The following is a 12073-nucleotide window of genomic DNA, read 5'->3' as shown; positions in this document are numbered from 1 at the left end:
AAATGCTAACAAAATATAATTTGAAATAAGGGCAAACTGGAGAAAGGAAATGTATATTAACACTTACAAAGATGTGCATGTAGGACCATATAGAAAGATCAAGAACATACATATTCAGCAGACTTCAACATTTGTACACAAATGTGTGTTTTAATTTTTATGCAGTCTTTAAAACTCAATATTAATATCATTTCCAATAAAGGTCTCAATAATAAAGCGTTACTAACAACTTTTAACGATTAATAAATTATAAAAGTCAAATGTTTTAAGGTATGCTTAACAATATAATACTAATTTTCATTTTGTAACGACATATTTGAAATCATTGGTATTTGTCATTATTGGAATTAAAGACCCAATTAGTCTACACAAAATGGTTTTTATTTCTGAGCAATATTTAATGGTGTCCTCCTACAAAAAAACACAACAAAACACACGCACGCACGCACATTTTGGCCATACATTTGTGGCTGAACCTTCTTTTTCTCCTTTGGCGATAAGTACATTTCAAGTGTTTTGTATGAAAGTCGTCATCTAATTAACATTTGCTATTTTCATTACAAATAATGTCACCTTTGTGACACTTACTTCCTATGCTAAGCATCTAATATTGTTACGTGCTAGTAACACACTGTGTACGTCCACGTAAAATGGGCAGAATTGCTTTCAAAACATATATCAGTATGGAACATAAGGGTACAGCCTTTATATGTGTTACATTGATGTTACGTACATGTTACTTAGAGTTATTCTTGTAACATAGTACAAGTGTTTCATTAAATTGCGCCCATTTTGTGTCCTATCTCTCAAATTATCACTTTGAAGGTCAACAAGTTAACAAAGATACAAAATTCCAAAGGCAATTCTCAAGCAAAAATATATATTCTACAATAGTGCTGCTTAAGAGAGATGTTAGATAAAGCTTTAACTCTGATGAAGGCATATGTGGCTTTCCATAATTGAAAATATAGCGCACCGGTGACCCGTGACGATTTAAAAATAAAAGGTAACCAGTGAATAACATCAAAATATGGCTATAATATAGATAACTATATTATAAAGAAACGTTTAAGTTGAACTTGATTGATTTTCTACGTCTAAGATCCGAAGCTCAAGGATATTTAACTCTAAATTATGTCGAAATCATCAATGAGTAAGTTGTATTCTGCTTACAAGTAACGGCTATTGAACTTTAATGAACAGACGTACGTAGATCTAGTTGGAATTTCTGGCCAAAACTGAACTTAGTGAGAAAATTTCAGAGCCTTAATATACTAGACCGTTCAACAACAACCAAAAACATAATAGAAACGGTAAAAATCAACCAATTTTGGTCGATTTCTTAAAATAATTGTTCAATTCGCCCATAGTCATTCAACCATAAAGGGTGAATCATCCAAGGATAGGCGTATCACCCAACCGTGACGGAAATCTTTCTAATTTGTAAAGTTACAAAAATAACATGAAAAATACTTAGGTACAATTATATAGTAAATAAAACAAACTTATTTCACTCTTATTATACCTTAAACTGCTATTTAAAGAAAGTTTCTGGTACATTTCTCTTTAGGTTTTGTTTAATTTTCGTTACTAAGGTGGCTGACCTTGGTAACACCAATAATGCAATAGTTAACATGGCCGTCAATAACAAATTAACAAACATTTGGTGCAAACTTACAATAAAATCGGAATAAATAACAATGACTTAGCAAAATGAAGTAAAAGTGATGTCTTTACACAATGAACTATTTAAAATCTTACAGAGGAATAAATTGAAGAGGAAACTGGCAAGTCGTGAATTCAAATAACAATTCAATTTGTACATAGGAAATCAATCAGTGCAGTGTTAAACCAGTTTCTTTCCTGTGTAATGGGCGTATGTGTTTTGTATTTGTTCTAAAACAGTGTCTATTGTGCATTTAATGACTGGTAAAAATAAGCAGCCGTAGAATTAAATGAAAATTGTGATGTCACACACATGTAAACAAAAATAAATGGTAAGTTACAAGTTATTGTTTAAAATGTTAATTAATTCTTGTGAGTGTTAAACACGGGTGTTTTATTACCCCCTCCTTTATAGGCTAAGCTAAGCTAAGCTCCTTTAGCAGCCTAAAATTAATATGAGTATTAAACCTTAATTTAATACAAAACTTAGAACTGTAATAATTCACAGATTAAAGTACTTTTAACACAAAGTTTGTATCTTACAAGATAAAGTCTGTTATTAAGAAGAAACTATTTAGGAATTCACTCGTACAAAGTACAAATACAGTAAGATAATAGACTTTAACTGTTCATCACGGGTGTTCAAGCTTTATTAAATAAAACTTATTTTATCACATTTATTTTAAAAAAATCACTAAAATGACTTTATATGTCGATACACATTAAAATTAAGAATGAGCACTTTGTAATTGTCATCATTATGCAATTCACTGTCAAGTTTTAACAAATTTATCACTATAAAACTTTAATTGAATTTTCATTTGCGACTGCTTCACTTTAAAGTTAATATGTTAGTCACATTTTTTGAATTAAAAGTCACTACTGTTTTGAAGTTCACTTAAAAGGTTTAAAGATGCACGTTTTGTAATAACGAATTGTTCCCAATTCCCACATAATGCAAAAACGACACCGTGGCAATATGTTGACCTACCAAAACTTCATGACAGGCGATTTTACCCATGTAATGCCTTAATCCAAACGCCTGGCAAAACATGTGCTCACTTTTATGCAAAAATAATGAGCGCAATAACACTGAACTTGTTTTTACAAGCAATGAATAATAAAAGTTTCTTTAAAATTCTAAAGAAACATTAATTGATTATAATGATAACACTTGTTAAATCATCAGCTAGATACGCCAAAAAGCTAAAACACTATTTTGTTTGGTTAAATATATACATTATTATTCATTTGTTCTTCAAAGAAAAGACCACACTTCTTACAGATTTGTTGCTTGACTTGTTCTACTTTAAGATGGATGATTTCTTTCCATTTGATTCAACTTCCTTTCTATTCATGATATCTCGCTCACCACCTTTTCTTGAGTTTTTTCTTGGCACCTTAGGGCCCTAGTGTTAGAATCAATCGCACTAGTTATCAATTTGGCGGCCTCCAGGATGGCTTTGGCAATTGCACTATTTTGCTGTAGATTTTGATTATTAGTTTGGGCTTCTTGTGGAGGTGGAGCAGATGATACTCAATCAAACCGAGTCTGCAATTCTTATGTTATTTTGTTGTGATTAATGCTTCCGATGGATCACTTTGTTTCCAGAATTTTGTACTTCACAACAGCAGGTGTCAAGTGCCGTATGGCAGCCGTAAAAAGTTGCCCCGTTCTTCACTTCAGTGTTGTTATATTTTCTGGTCCTTCGGGATCATTGATGCCAACACTATAAAGTTTTGAGAACTGAGTACCGCTCAAACCGGTGCTAGTTGGCGTGAGGGATGTTGCACTTATTCATTATCCCTCATGTACAGACTCAATCAAACCGAGTCTGCAATTCTTATGTTATTTTGTTGTGATTAATGCTTCCGAGGGATCACTTTGTTTCCAGAATTTAGTAGCTGTTGCCCAATGAGAGAAATTACGTCTGCGGTGTTAATAGTGCCTAAACCGGCAGCTTACGTTGTAAAGGCTGGAACATTGACCTTTGCTGGCTACCTGTCCGTGCTCTGTCCTGTTTTTGTTTGGGGTCCGCCTGGGCTCCTTGCCATTCTTGTTGCTGGGTCATATGGGGGTTGCGTTCATTGAACGCCGCCTTTCCTTGTTGATCTTGTTTATCATATTTGACTGAGGGTTTGGTTTGGAGTTGACGGATTAATTCAGGAAGTCTGTTGTCGGGTTGAAAGAAGCGTGGCTGGATCAGAGGTTGTTGTTGACAGGTACTAGTAGAGGTTGTTGAATTTTGCAGAGGCTGTTTAAAAACTGGTGATGTCAAGCTGGCAAAAGGATCGATCACAAGCCAACGAGGAATGGCAAGTCACCCAGAATAGATAATTTCATCCTCGTCATCTTCGAACAGCCCATCAGTGCCATCTTGAGGGTTCCCTCTGAAGTTTCGGCTGAACCACTTGATTGACTCCTCTTTTGACAACTGAATAACATCCTCATCACCAACACAGTAGGGGTAAGATGACTTTCTAAGAACTATGAAATAATCAGGCACTCGTCGTTTAGCCTCTCCCTCTCGATGCCTACTGTATTTCCTTATGTGGTCGAGCAGAGACTGCTTCTCCTACATCTTTTTACAAAATGTTTTACAACATCCTTTAACATTTCAAGGTTAATCAAGTCAAGTAAGACACAATTTATATCGCTTCTACCAATATATGTCAACCATAAAGAAACTAAACATAGGTTGAACAACATTAAATTGTTTATACAATCAAATGTTTATTTCATTACAACAATTAATGTAGTCACATAAAAATTAAACGTTATTCAATTGTTCGAACTAATATCATTTCTTCATAATACTAGCACTTCAGTTGTTTAGCAAGCTTGGAAACCCATCTCGGATGTTGAACACCTTCATACCGTTTCAACTTGATGTGATGCAGTATTTCCTTGGTACCATCTTTGTCTATTTGTATTTCAAAATTTAGGGGAGACAATTTATTCGTAATGATGAAAGGACCATGAAATCTTTTCTCTAGTTTCGGCATGATGCCAACTTTTCTTATTTCGTGGAGACACAACACAATATCACCCTTTTCATAATTATTCAGCACAACATAAGTATCATAGATTTCTTTACTGCGTTTAGCCTTTCGTTGAAGATATTTTCTAGCAATGCGCATAAAGCATTTTATTTTGAAGTGTTTCTACGAAGTCGCATTAGGTAGGACTTGGCTCATCAGTAGCAGACAAAGCATTGTCATAAATGATGGTCGCTGGCAGTCTTATTTCCCTACCAAGGCAAAGCAAATTAGGGGTCATATAGGTTGCTTCATGCAGTGTAGATCGATAGGCTCCGGCGAGGCACCCCAAGTATAAATCCCATTCTTCCTGTTCATCTGCTAAGTAGGCCCGAATCATTTTAAGCAGCGTTCTATTAAATCGCTCTGTTTGTCCATTGCAGCGAGGATTTCTAGGGCTTGTACGTGTTTTCTTGACGTCTAAAAGTGAGCAGAGTTCGCGAAAAACCTTACTTTCAAAGGCCGCGCCTTGATCACTATGAATTTTAAGGGGAGTACCCCATCTAGCGACAAAATCGTTCATTACTATGAGTGCACATTCCTCAGCCTTTTGATTAGGGACTGCTAGTACTTCAACATATTTAGTGAAGTGATCAGTCATGACCAATATATATTTGTTTCCTCGAGGGGTACGAGGGAATGGACCTAAATAATCCAGTGCGAGGGTATCCCAAGGGGCGCCACTTTTTATATGGCCCATTGGTGCTTTTGGTGGCTTGGCTGGAATTTTGTCAGCCGCACAAATATCACAACGCTTAATGTACCATTTCACATCTTGCTTCAGGTTAAACCAGTAATAATGTTGAGTAATTTTTTCTTTAGTCCTTTTAACACCAAAATGGGCAGACAAGACACTGTTATGCATCTGAGCTAAAATGTCTTTCTGCATTTCCCGGGGAGTAATGAGCTGTATGAACTCACCTGTCCCATTCCTTTTGCTATAGGATTTACATAAAACTCCATTTAATAAAAATAATTTGTCCCACAATATCAAATAATGCGTAATACTTGGACTCATGGCTTCCATATCTGATCTTCTAGGTTTAGCACCTTGTCATTTTGAAGACAAAATTAGTCCTATATCTGGGTCATTACTTTGTCCTATGGCCAAATTTTAGGCCTTTCTACAAATAACCAAGTTTGTGATTGCGATTTACTGTTTGATCTCGAAGGTTATTGTTCTTGCACCTTTTGAGTGTTGGATTTAGTGGCACGTACAATTTCGGTTGGGTCAGTGGATGAGTTGGGCTTAATACTACCCTGGTAATCTGCTGGTACCTGCTGGGAGAGCTTTGTATGTAGTACCATTTATTCTGCACGTCTCCGACACTTTCGGCAAGGTCCACATTTGAGAGGCTTACTCATATCAACTTCACTGCATGTGCAGTCTCGTGGAGTAAAACACCTTGAGAGTGCGTCGCAATGTCCAATTTTTTCCCGGGCGATATTCATCTGCAAAATCAAAAGCAGTGATTTCTTTCCAGCGAGCTTTTTTTCCAGAGGGTTCTCTGAAGCTAAAGATAGAGAAAATAAGAATCCCTAAAGAGCCATACTAGCGCCTTGTGATCCGTTCGAACAACAAAGTGGCGACCTAAAAGATATTGTCTCAAGTACTGTATAAAGTATATGACAGCTAAAACCTCCTGTTCTGTAATGCAGTAATTCTTTTCTGCTTTTTTCATACCCCTGCTTGCGAATGCAAGTACTCTTTCATGACCTGATTGAAGCTGAGATAAAACTCTACCAATTCCAATGCCTGAGGCATCCGTGTCAAGATAGAAAATTCCCGCATCATTTAATTGGTAGCCAATTATTTGTGGCCCTAATAGTATTAAAGGCGCGTCTTTACATTATTAAATACTTTTTTGTTTTGCCTGTATTTCTGACGAAAGTAGTTGTAAATGTGAAATTATTAAAGTTGTTATTGTAGCAAAATTTTGAGTCTAGTAAGTAACTTATATCAAGAGGCAGCTTTGGATTGCTGCACAGGTGTATGTGATCAAGGTCAAGGTCACAGCAACTAAAAATAGAAATCAGTTCCACACGATAACTTGAGTTTGCTTTGGCCTATTGACAACAAACTTTGTGTATGGGTAGCTTATATCAAGAGGCAATTTGGGATTGCTACCCAGGTGTATGTGATCAAGGTCACTGTGACTGTTAGTAAAAATAGAAATTTAGTTTCTGCGCAATATCTTGAGTTTGCTTTAGCCTATTGACACCAAACTTGATGTATGGTTAGCTTATTTCAATCGCTACCCAGGTGTTTGTGATCAAGGTGAAGGAACCTGTTACTAAAAAAAGGAATTTAGCTTCCGCTCACTAACTTTAGTTTGCTTTGGGCTATTGACACCAAACTTGGTAAATGGGTAGCTTATATGAAGAGGTAGCTTGGATTGCTACCACGCTGTATGTTATCGAGGTCAATGTGACTGTTACTAAAAATAGATAATCAGTGTCCGCTCAATGACTTGAGTTTACTTTGGCCTATTGATACCAAACTTGATGTATGGATAGCTTATATTAAGAGGCAGCTTCGGTTTGCTATCCAAATGTCTGTGACTAAGGTCAAGGTCACTGTTTCAAAACATAGAAATTCAGATTCAGCTAAAGAACTTGAGTTTGCGTTGGCCTATCGACACTAAACTTTGTGTATGTGTAGCTTATATCAAGAGGCAGCTTGAGATTACTACCAAGTTGTCTGCGATTAAAATATGAAAAACAAGATCAACAAGGAAAGGCGGCGTTCAATGAACGCAACCCCCATATGACCCAGCAACAAGAACCAATGGCAAGGAGCCCAGGTGGACCCCAAACATAAAAAGGACAGGGCAACGACACGTTAATCATTAAATGATAAATAATTTGTAACTGATTAGGAATTCAAAGAAAATAATAAAAGGCCCACAAAGGGGAAGGGGACAGGAGACCGGGGGAAGGGGGGGGGGTTTAATCAAAGAAATAAAAACTAGGGGCAAAGGGGAAGATACTTACCGTAGACGAGAAAACAACAAGGGACACAAGCAAAAGTGTCACCAAAACAGTATGAAACAACATAGACATACATCTGAGGAACACAGAGGGGCGCCGCCTTGGAACGGTCAGCAGCATAATAATGACTGCTGGGGAGTTTAAACCGGTTAATGGTGCACCAAACCTCGCTCTTAGCCCCACCATGTTCCTATAAACGAGACAGTGTAAATAAAATGAATCCCCGCCAAGTGAAATTCTAACAGTTGTTATGGTTACAAAAGGTTAAATAAGTAAAACACCAAAATGATCATGTAGAAACATATAAAAGTAAACCCAATGACCATAACAAAAGTACTCAATGTCCTAAAGGAAGACAGAGCAACAAGAAAATCACCTACAAGGGCCCGACGAAGCAAGGCAGAAGACGAACATTAAGACAATTCAGTCCCAAAGGGCTTTAAGAACTATCCATCATAGAGTCTCCCACTTGGTCCGTCAGATGTAATCAAAAGAGGAAAGCGTAGTGTCCAACTGTAAAAGGGTTGAACACTAAACATGCAGTATGTCTTAAAATAGTAGGGTCATAACCTCTTTTAATAAAACGTTTAATGATTTTAGTAAAAACAGCAGAAAAATTACCATGACCCAAAATCTTACGAAGTTTGTAAATCACATCGCCATAAAAACCAGGCTGGCTAATCCCTTGTCGCAGAAGAGTTTTTAAATCACTATTAAATTTAGAAATTAAAATAAAGTTACGATTGTAAAATTTAGTAAAATATTTCCGTAATTTATGATAGCGGTAGCCCTGTTTTAGAAGCTTGCTGGTAATAAAAATATTCCGCTCGTTGAAATCCTTTACGTTGTTACAAGCTCTAGCGAATCTAATTAACTGAGAAACATAAACCCCGTAGGATGTTGCATGGGGTACGTCTCCATCCAAATGTGGATAATTAACTATACAAAAGTCAAAGTCATCTCTTTTATCATAAATTTTCGTGTGAATAGAATTGTTATTGATAGTAATATGAAGATCCAAAAATGATGTACTAAAATTTCAAGAGTTCGTTTTATTAAGTTGTAGTTCATGCGGATAAATGTCAGACACCATTTGATCAAAATAAGGATTATCTAAATTAAAAATATCATCAAGGTATCTGGAAGTATTATTAAATGCGACTATAACATCTTGTTGTTTCTCTTCAGAGAGACTCAACATAAAGTCTCTTTCATAGCAGTACAAAAACAAATCGGCGACCAGGGGTGCACAATTAGTACCCATAGGAATTCCTATGATCTGTTTAAATAGGGTATTACCAAACCTGACATAAATGTTGTCTAAAAGAAAAGAGAGTGCTCTACAAACTTCGTCACAGGTCCACATAGTATAATGTTTAACAATACCGTTAGTAAAAAAAGCTTTGTTAGAATTACATGCTAGAAAGGTAACTTTTTCCCGTGCAAAAGTTTTCTGAATTAGGGAAATTAGTTTATCATTGATTAATTTATGTGGCAAAGTTGTATAAAGTGTAGAAAAATCGTATGTACTGACAGTTGAAGCTTGAAAGTTATTAATTTTGAATTTATCCAAGATTTCACCAGAATTTTTAATTGACCAAAAGAGATGTTTGCCTGTGTTTTCATAGACTTTATCACAATATCTAATTACATGTGTTTTAATGGCAGTCAAACAAGACGTCAATAAAATAGAAAGTTTACTTGTAGTGCAAGATGTAGAGTTAGCAATAAATCTGGCTTTGTAAGGTTTTTTATGTAATTTAGGAATCCAATACATAATAGGAAGTTTGAGTTCTTTTTCATTAATTTGGACTTTAAGATTGGAAATATTAGTAATATGATTGTTTACAATGTCTTTTTCGGAGGCAGAGGTTTTAGAATACGCATTAGTGCTATTTAGTTCCTTATGCAAAACGTTAATGTAATGGATTCGTCAAACAATTATAATATTATTAGCCGCCTTGTCCGCTGGCACCAAAACAAATTTTGAATGAAAAGCTAGAATATCTTTTTTCAGATGTCTTAAAGTAAGTCTTGGTTTAGGTGGCAAAAGATGTTCATTTCCACGATAAAAATTAATACGTGAATCAATAATTTTAAAGATGTTACGTTTCCATGTAACTAGAGCATTACTATCCGCATTTTCACGGCGACACCATTTGACCGAAAAATAGTGATTAAGGTCACTATTAATAAAAATAGAAATTCAGTTTCCGCTCAATAACTTGAGTTTGCTTTTGCCTATTGACACTAGACTTGGTCTGTTAGTAGCTTTTGTCAAGAGGCAGCTTGGGATTGCTGCCACGAGTATGTGATCAAGGCCAATGTCACTGTAACAAAAAAAAGAAATCAGTTTCCACACGATAACTTGAGTTTGCTTCGGCCTATTGACACCAAACTTTGTGTATGGGTAGCTTATATCAAGAGGCAGTTTTGGTATGCTACCTAGGTGACTATGGTTAAGGTCAAGATCACTTAATTGCTTAGTACGCCTTCGTGGTCGAGGGGTTAAAGTCGATGACTTCTAATCCAGTTACCTAACTGGCATGGGTTCGATCCCCGGGAGATGCTTTGGTAGTTTAGCGCGGAGGAAGGTAGTCAAGTACTGGTGTAACTCTCCAGGAACGATGGTTAGGAAACTACCCGCCTATATGACTGAAATACTGTTGGGAAAAGGCGTAAAATGAAACAAACAAACAAAGTTAATTGCTAATTAATATACAAGCTTAGCAATGTAATTTAAGCAAGTACATTTTCACCTAAACTTTTGCACGATAAAAAATAAACTAAGGGTATGTATGTCTGTTATATCTCTTTACTTGTAAAGTTAAAGGTATTTTACAACCCTTGTATAAGAAAACCAGAGTAGGATGAATAATTGTGACCATCAAGATCTTCTGTTGTTGAGAACTTAGATTCATTTTGAACCCAAACCTCGTCACCCTCATTAAGCAACAACATAGCACACATCGTGCTGGTTTCCCATTGCGATGGAGTAGAAGCTGTTCCATGTGCCAATGTTACCGATTGCCTTTGGCCGTTTTTCATCAAAGACAATGATGTTGAGTGACCAGGTGTATTTGTTGCAGTAACAAAAAAGGCGTAAGTTCCGAACACGGGTGCCACAAAATGACCAGTTTCTTTATTATACGCTCCACCTATATTTGTGATGACGTTGTCAAAGCTAACATGATGGTGTTGTTGAATGCTTACGATTGTTTTGGACAGATGTGCAGTGAAAGCAACTGGTTTTGCGTGCGGTGTAGAGTGAACAAGCGCTGATGATGCATATGAAAAAAAACACAGTGCAATAATAATTGTGTAGTCTACATGAATTGCTTTCATGGTAGCATGTTACAAAAACAAAATTTTATACTTGAATGAGTTCGGTGCTGTTTTCAATGATAAGCAGCATTTATATTACAACTTTCATTCGTGGACAGGCTCAAATCGATCCTAAGACATACAGCATTTCTTTAAATTTACGTGGTGGGTAAAATTTAAAGTTTTCAATTATGTTTTATTAATTGACCTCTCAGATGTATCAAATGTTTTCTAAAATGCGCAATAAATGCTTTTGGATTTCAAATATACACATGCTTCCTTAATAATATATATTGCTATTAACACGTGTCTTGATGAATGCTGTTCCAAATCATGTGCTAAGTATTGAAGAAATGGAGAGAGAGAACATTTATATAAATATCAAGTCTAACTGTTTTAGAAAGTTTTGGATGGGCGAAATTTTCATATTGCAATTACATTAAAAAGCAAAATCGCAAAAAAACTGTGTATCACAGCCTTATGATTCATTAATCACTCGAAGAAATAACAAAATTAAAACTATAAGCGAATGCTTACTGAGCTGTGTTTGTATTTGCTGTAAGGTTTGTTGTACCTGGCCCATCTGGGACTTCAAACTATTCACCTCTTGCTGAAGCTGGTCAACATCAGCTGCCAGTGATCCATATTGGAAACAAGACGTGGCTATTGCTAAAATAAACAACTTCAACATTTTAAACTTTATTTGTCAGTTGACAGTTAAGAAATTGTAACGGACAAAATAATCAAGTGATAAGACGCCAGGTCATGGCAATAAAGGTCATTCACTTTAATTCTATAGATAACATCGGTGTCTTAATAAGTGCTAATGCTATTTTCATCCTTTATGACATACATTGATACATGATACTGTGTTCACGAATGACATTTCACAGTGTTATATATATACCTTAAAGATCCTGTAACACAACTTTTTATGGTTTTATTGCATAAATATGAAGCTCAAATTAGGTTTTGTCAATATTGTAAGTTCAAACAAGCATTATTTATAAAGATACTACCGAATTTAACATTTCATGTAAATAAAGGGAGGTAA

At 35.7% G+C, this 12073-nt stretch overlaps 1 protein-coding gene across 1 annotated transcript; it reads right to left on the bottom strand.

Annotated features, from left to right (window-relative positions):
• Nucleotides 1-10392: 10392 nt before the first annotated feature.
• Nucleotides 10393-11786, bottom strand: LOC132748950 (complement C1q-like protein 4). The gene is made up of 2 exons (XM_060738615.1): nucleotides 11557-11786; nucleotides 10393-10973 (listed from the first exon to the last, which is right to left on the bottom strand). Exons 1-2 carry the CDS (start codon nucleotides 11708-11710, stop codon nucleotides 10534-10536), a joined length of 594 nt encoding a protein of 197 aa, XP_060594598.1. The 5' UTR covers nucleotides 11711-11786; the 3' UTR covers nucleotides 10393-10533.
• Nucleotides 11787-12073: the final 287 nt, after the last annotated feature.

The sequence above is a fragment of the Ruditapes philippinarum genome, unplaced genomic scaffold, assembly GCF_026571515.1.
Source record: "Ruditapes philippinarum isolate M1 unplaced genomic scaffold, ASM2657151v2 ctg2341_1_1_1_1, whole genome shotgun sequence".
Classification (NCBI taxonomy): domain Eukaryota; kingdom Metazoa; phylum Mollusca; class Bivalvia; order Venerida; family Veneridae; genus Ruditapes; species Ruditapes philippinarum.
This window is presented reverse-complemented; position numbering and strand designations above follow the sequence as displayed.

Bases quoted from the DNA above. Each gene is read 5' to 3' on its own strand.
- LOC132748950 (XM_060738615.1), bottom strand. From the start codon at position 11,710: ATGTTGAAGTTGTTTATTTTAGCAATAGCCACGTCTTGTTTCCAATAT. The intron at 10,974-11,556 runs GTAAGCATTCGC...ATGCATCATCAG, and splicing joins GCAAATACAAACACAGCTCA to CGCTTGTTCACTCTACACCG.